Consider the following 7,500-nt stretch of genomic DNA (forward strand, 5'->3'; position numbering starts at 1 on the left):
CCCCATTTAAGGTGGTGCTCAATCGCTTGATTTCTGAGCGTCTGGAACAGAATGGTGTCAGTCACACATGGAACTTTCTCCTGTATTTGAAAAATGATAATCTATTTTAAACACTGAAGGTACTTTTTGAACAACCTACAGATCTATCAGCACCACTGAACTTGTAAAAAGAGATCAAGGATGATGGAAATCAACAGGATGATCCCTAACTATCATTACCTGTTCTTGTATATCCGACACAAGAGATCAGCAGGGAAGGGGACATGACACTCTTCTATGTCTTCTGTGGGACTATGCGAAAGGAGGCCGCAGTGGTAGAACCACAGTACAACACTCAAATGTAGCATCAAAAGACTCACAACCTGGACACGACTCTCAAGCTCACCAGCACCTTTGGAAAAGAAAAAAAAGTTATCAACTTGATTTTACATAAACCAACTCCTTTATATATATATATATATATATATATATATATATATATATATATATATATATATATATATATATATATATATATATATATATATATATAAAGGACTGTGCAGCCTAAATGAAATACAGTTAAGTATATCCAGAACACTATTGGAAACTCACAGAAATTTCATTCTAAATATAAATATAAATAAATGTATAGATATATGGAATAAAATAAAAATAGTTGACATATAGAAAAAAATATATATATATATAAATAAAACTGCCTATATCCTTCTTGTGCACACATACAGTAACACCAAAGCAGATGGAGCAAAATAATGTGGAAAATTTACCTTTCATGGTAATCATGTTGGTTTTGGCACAGTCCCTTATAGCAGTGACAACAGTGGTAAGAGAAGCCAAGCTGTTGAGATTCTGATGAAGAGTAGTAATGCTCTCAGCACTAATAACTCCACAATCAGGATCAAACAAGGGGAGACCTGGAAACAAAAAATAAATTAACACAATAAAACCATGAAAAGTGATGATGGACACCACATTTCAGCAAATATTATTAAACCTAGATCAGATCACCACAATCCAAATCAACTGATTCACATCTATCTTAATATTACCTGTACAAGGAACCCGTAACTTACTAAGGCTATCATTGGTGGCCTTGATGGCACACACTCTTGACCAAGCCCAGTCCAGCAAAGATGGCAGGGAGCATCCCAGATTCGTAAAACGGCCCTCAGAGAATTCAGACACGCACTGAACCAGGAGGGATACCAACTGCTGGTCCAGAGCCACGTTCAGTAGGGCTTCACGCTCCAAAACCTGATAAAAAAAACAACGGTGAAAAGCTCTCTGTTTTGGAGAAGTATATACCTTTCACAGCATACATCATGACTAAGTGTAATGATAACCACAAAAGGTATGACAACCCACCATAGAAGATCCTGTAGTTGCCATATGGTTGTCGTGAGGAATTAGGCCAGAAAAGGTGCACATTGCATGGGCCTCTCCTGGGCTCACGACTGCAGAAGGCCCACAGGATGTAAGGTAGGTCAGGGATGCCTGCTGAGCACTCTGGCATCGATATTCCATCAGACCTTGACTAGTTAACACATGGGCATCTAGAAGAAGATAAAAACAGTAATGAATACTTCCCTTTATCTTGTATCAGGTACAGAATATATAAATTATAATCTTTTTTTGAAGGGGGAGGGAGGTTGCATTAAATTTCAAATCAAGTTAGCTCCAGGAGGGAGAATGAAGAAAAATAGAATAGAATAAAATAAATAAAAGAAAAGATACAGGATTCTACATTTCCAGTGTCCTTGCAACAAATCTTGAATGAAGATATTCAAAACTTAATATCAGCAACAAGAAAAGACACACAAAAAATAGGTGCTTTAACATAAATAAATAATAAGAAGAAATATTCACAGATAAAAAATTATGCTTTACCATATGAGAGAGCAGCAGGAAACCAGTCACTGTCATTACAGGTGCGTGACATGTGTCTAGTCCATGACGCTGGCTTGGGTGCTGCACCAAGGACAAACTCATTGGGTCCTCCAGGTACTCTGTCCAGCACATGGAAGCTCATGTAAGGGCACAACAAGGCCTCATCCAGCTTCAAATTAGAGGGCATTTGAGCCTGTGGAGACACAAGAAATAATTACATATATAGATATACTCGCAGTTAATAGATTATGATGTATGTAGTAAGGTTGGTATGTATGAAAGGAAGATCCGCATGAAACTGGATTTTCTTGGTATAAAGACCCCAATATTCTCTGGATATTAAAACCCTTTATAATGCTCACAAACTTCCCCTGTATGATGAATATTGAGAGCAATTTTGTCATCTTACTGAGTCAATATGCTTACCTGATACCACTGGTTAATGTCAAAGATCGCCAGATAGTGATTAACAGTGATGCGCCCCCGTTCCAGAACACCGCCTACCCAGCCAAACATCGACAAGCTCTGTTCAGGTGCTGGTCCCGCTGCAGATTATAAAGAAATTACAAGTGTTAAAAAATAAGTAAATAAATAAATATACAAATAAAAAAATAAATAAGAAATAAAAATAGGAGTTAGACATAAATAAACAAAATATTGTATATAATTAGAAGTAAAAAATCAAGATCCCCAACACCACAAAGTCCCATTCTACAAAATCTAAAACCAACACGAGCAACAACTCACCATCTTCATCAGGAGTAGCAAGTGCGGAGGCAGCCGAGGATCCCCCGGGAGCTACAGCCGAGTTGTGGGTCGTCTGCCTTACTGTCATGGCAGAAAAGACCGTGCTGGGCTGGGCTGGCTGGCCCTTCAGACCCAGACCTCCGATGGCGTCGAACTCGAACCTTGGAGAAATGGACGCTAGACCTTGGTACCACAGTCCATGTCCTTCTATCCAAACTTTGTTGTCGTAGGTCATGGTATACATGGTACACAGTGCTGGAGCTTTGTTCCTCCCAGCTGACCTTCCATCCTTGCCTCCAGAATCCTCTGTGGGAAGCATATAACTATATTGTACTCCTGTTATCCAATCAAAGGTCTTCATCCTGTTGTACCAAAATCTTAAGTTCTCTTTCTATCATATTACATCTGTAAAAGATCTAGCCATGGAACTTACCAGATGGACCCCAGCTTCGACAGAGCCAGAGGTAAACAAAATTCTTGGGGTCGTTCTCTGGTTCTTGGCAGGCAAAAGAATGTACAGGAGGCATGTTGTCTTCATAGGGACTTGCACAACTGGAATATCATGAAAAAATTATATTTCATATAGTGGAGATTGCGTGGAGAGAGGAGAGCAGGGAAAGGAAAGTGAAGGACGAATGAGGGAGAAATCCGTAATACCAGAGTTTACTTTACAAAAGTATTATCAATATTTCAGAAAATGCAAATCAATAAGATAAAATGAATATAGATAATTTAAATAATAAAATGGGTAGTAAACAAAAAAATTAAAAAATAAAAACAAAACAAAAAATAGAATAAGCTGTATACAAAAGCATAGATAAAAAACAATGGAGATAACTAGATATATATAACTCACTCTATGGTTAGAGTTGACAGGTTGATTATCTGGAAAGCCCCAAAACTATATCCTATTACAAGTGAGGCAAGCTGTGGGATGAAGGACATGGCAGTAACTACCACACATTGACTTGCTGTTTCAAAGAGCACATTGTCATCGGGTCCGATGAGCTGAAAGCGGCCGTTTTGACTCATGCCGTCTGGAGAAAAATGGGAAATATAGCATATTAAATTTAGGAGGTCAAAGCCAAGTCCTAAAGTACACATACTTATAGATCATTTTTTGTACTACCTAACAATAGTACAAATTATTTTAGTAATCTATTTTATTTTGAATTAAATCAACCACTGGAACATTCGGATTGCAAGCATTCACCAATTATTCCACATCTCTATATCATATGGACCAAAGGAAAATGGTACAAGAGTCCTCAGTGCTTAAAACTAACAGTAACTTATAGCCAAAGCTAACACTGACCACTCAAACACACAGTAGGATGGCAATTCTGCATCACCGCACTGAACCGAGAACTCTCTGCCTGGGCATCTGGGATAGTTATATTCACCAAAGTTCCTGGGGAAACTTCATCAGACAAAACCTTGTGGCCTGAAAGACATAAAAGCAATTTCAATGACATGTCTGAAGGTAAAGGAAAACTATAATTATAGTCTGAAAAGACTCATCTCACTAAATATCAAGATACTAGTAAACAATAATTATTACTCACCTCCCAAGTCTAATGCTAAGTCAACTAGATGAAGTGTACCATGCCAAGTCCCAACGACCAACAGACCTCGCCATGGACGCAACTCTGCTGACAGGGTGCCAGGATCTACACTCACTTCTCCTCCAGAAACCATACATACACTTGTTACCTTGAGAGTTAGAATATACACTTTATAAATATCTTGGAAGAATGGAGGTCATAAGTAATTTTCTTTCACACCTGATGTCTATTCCTTCATGAATGATTTCCATACTAAACCAAGATGAAAGAAAATCTGCTTTGACTTCAATTTTACTATACATTGAAGGTGTTTCTTCGCTCCTGCTCCTTACCTTGTAAGTGAAGTGAAATACTCTAGTCACTCTTGATGAGTGGAGAGATAAAAGCGCAACCATTCCCTGAGGTCTGCGGTCTGCACCGAGGTCCACTCCAACCACAACTTGTGAAATTGTCCCAAGTCCAACACCAGCCACACTAGTTACCTGAAAAGTCAAATAATAATAATAATAATAATAATAATAATAATAATAATGATAACAATACCAGTAACAACAAAAAGGACAATGATGAATAAATCCTGTAAGGGGCAGTTCTTTATGTATATCAAAATGCACTATACACCAGAAGACACAATAGGAACCAACTAAATGAAATAGTAAACATTTAAAGAGCAGCAAAAATGGAAAACAAAATAAAAGAAAAAAGGAAACCTCATTCATGATGTTACTCAACACTAAGGTCAAATACATAACCTAAACTTTATAACTGTCAATCTAAAAACCCAATACATTTTCACAAAAAAACAGTGGCACTCACCCTGGCATCAACATTGTGCATGATGGCACCGAATGTCCAAGCAGCTTTTCCTCTTCCTGTCGTGGGCTCAATAACCTCCAAGGTGGGCCCGCAGGCTCGCCAAGCCAGCTGGCCCCCTCCAACAAACCCCCCCAACACTTGATGTGGTGGGGAGGATGTGTCGAGGTCCTTTGTGTGATCTTCATGGTTGAGCTGCAACTCATGTGTGAGAGATGGGAGGGGTGTGTGACGGACTCCATTCGCCACCTGCACTACGCTCACGCCCACGGCTGTTGGAATATCCGAATTTTGTTTACTGTTTTTGTATTATATTTTTGACTTGCATAATAACTTATTATTTATATAATAAAATTATTGTATTGTTTATATATATATATATATATATTTTTTTAATACCAAACAGAAAAAAAGCAGTTGCCCCTCACAGAACATTTTCTATTTTCTCTTATAAGTGACGTCATGCCCTTGCAGCCAATCACAATACGAGAACTCTAGCCAATGAACGCACTCGGTAATTTACCGAGTGCGTTCATTGGCTAGAGTTCTCGTATTGTGATTGGCTGCAAGGCCATGACGTCACTTATAAGAGAAAATAGAAAATGTTCTGTGAGGGGTAACTAAGCTTTTTTAAAATTTTGTTTGGTATTTAAAAAAACAAACAAACAAACAAACAATACAATAATTTTATTTTATAAATAATAATAGTTATTATGCAAGTCAAAAATATAATACAAAAACAGCACACAATATGGCTATAATTCATCATATCTTTAGGAGGGCGAATATTTTCAATTCCACCCTGGCTTCTCACATATTCTGAAACAAATAGCAATGCTTTTAGCGATGGTAATTGAAGGGAGTTTCTGATTTTCGTTTTAATGAGGTTTAACCGTGAAAATAACCTTTCTGCATCCGCATTGGATGTCGGTAATGCAAGTACCTGAAGAGCGAAATCAGACAAAGTTTTAAATCTTAAATTTGATTGTTGGTCAACTTCCTGACCGATTTTCTTATAAAATTCAAGAATGTCACACTGCTTCACGCTTTCATCAATATTACGCCATGGTAGCTGTCTCCATTCTTCAGTTAGCATTTCTCTGTCTACTGAAATCCGTGGCAATTGCTCAACAAGGTTACTTAATGTTGGCACGGATACTCGCAAAGTGTGATCTAGAGCGCTTTTAGGGTTCAATAATGCTACGGTTTCCCATAGCTCGTCCTTTAATGGAAATCTTTTTTTGATTTCTATGCACAGTGTAACCAAAAACGATCTACACTTTAACTTTACGTCATTTAGCATGTCTTTCCTTTCTTTCGTCCTTTCCCTCTGGAAAAGTTCATGTACGGATGACCCTAAATACATTTGATGAATTGGCAGGTAGTTCCGTTCATCCTTTAGGTCAATTTGCTCAAGTGACATTCCTAAGACTACCTCTGGTCTACAAAACATGACTAATACATCTGTATACAAGTTACGTATAGTTTCATGCAACAGATGAATTGTGGGCGTTTGTCTCTGAAATAAAAGGTTTATTTTATTGCATTTTGGCAATATATAATCTAAAAACTTGAAATATACCAATACAGAGGGGTCGTCTAATGTCTTGCATATTGCCTCGACGGACAGCAGGCGCTCATCAAGTACTTTCGATCTGAAATATAGTTTAAGTGCTTCCCACTGTTCACTAATTCTGGTTACAGCTTGGTGCAATGACAACCAACGTGTTTGAGACACATGCAACAATTTGTAAGGCTTGATGTTGCAGAAAATTTGAAATTCTTTAAACTCATTCTTCCTTTTTGCACTGTGGGAGAAAAATGAATAAATATTGCGGATTAGTCCTTCGCACGTCCTTGGTAGGTATTTTGCTGCTTCTGAAGCACATAAATGTATAGAGTGGCATATACATTTAAAAATGGTAATTCCTGGAGCTGCTACCTTGAGTCTGCTGCATAGGGAATTATTTTCCCCCATTATGCTCGAAGCTCCATCAGCTGCAAACCCAATCAAATTGTCTAAGGGGATGTCATGGTGCTGCAAACACTGGATAATTTTATTATACAAGTTTTCACCTGTTAAACCAGTGATATCTTTTTCAAATATATCAATCAGATCAAGCATTCCCACATTGATTGTCTTTGTCTCATGGTTGAAATATTTTGCTGGCCCTGCGCCTCACGCTGCTGGCCCTGCGCCTCACAGTGCTGGCCCTGCGCCTCACAGTGCTGGCCCTGCGCCTCACGCTGCTGGCCCTGCGCCTCACGCTGCTGGCCCTGCGCCTCACAGTGCTGGCCCTGCGCCTCACGCTGCTGGCCCTGCGCCTCACGCTGCTGGCCCTGCGCCTCACGCTGCTGGCCCTGCGCCTCACGCTGCTGGCCCTGCGCCTCACGCTGCTGGCCCTGCGCCTCACGCTGCTGGCCCTGCGCCTCACGCTGCTGGCCCTGCGCCTCACGCTGCTGGCCCTGCGCCTCACGCTGCTGG

At 39.4% G+C, this 7,500-nt stretch overlaps 1 protein-coding gene across 1 annotated transcript in view; it reads right to left on the reverse strand.

Moving 5' to 3' along the window:
• The window catches only part of LOC122264837 (uncharacterized), a 25,592-nt gene extending 18,452 nt beyond the window's left edge, over window positions 1-7,140 (reverse strand). The window contains 17 exon segments of the mRNA XM_086551256.1: window positions 1-41; window positions 220-391; window positions 771-917; window positions 1,077-1,257; window positions 1,369-1,556; window positions 1,891-2,083; window positions 2,317-2,435; window positions 2,638-2,943; window positions 3,071-3,189; window positions 3,494-3,674; window positions 3,953-4,081; window positions 4,203-4,350; window positions 4,535-4,684; window positions 5,019-5,287; window positions 6,021-6,237; window positions 6,364-6,534; window positions 6,958-7,140. The exon segment at window positions 1-41 is cut by the window's left edge and continues 214 nt beyond it. Coding sequence (XP_086407382.1) covers window positions 1-41; window positions 220-391; window positions 771-917; window positions 1,077-1,257; window positions 1,369-1,556; window positions 1,891-2,083; window positions 2,317-2,435; window positions 2,638-2,943; window positions 3,071-3,189; window positions 3,494-3,674; window positions 3,953-4,081; window positions 4,203-4,350; window positions 4,535-4,684; window positions 5,019-5,287; window positions 6,021-6,237; window positions 6,364-6,534; window positions 6,958-7,140 — 2,914 coding nt within the window.
• Window positions 7,141-7,500: the final 360 nt, after the last annotated feature.

Source organism: Penaeus japonicus, unplaced genomic scaffold (genome assembly GCF_977035675.1).
Source record: "Penaeus japonicus unplaced genomic scaffold, GWHDUDI00000001_assembly GWHDUDI00000025, whole genome shotgun sequence".
Lineage (NCBI taxonomy): Eukaryota > Metazoa > Arthropoda > Malacostraca > Decapoda > Penaeidae > Penaeus > Penaeus japonicus.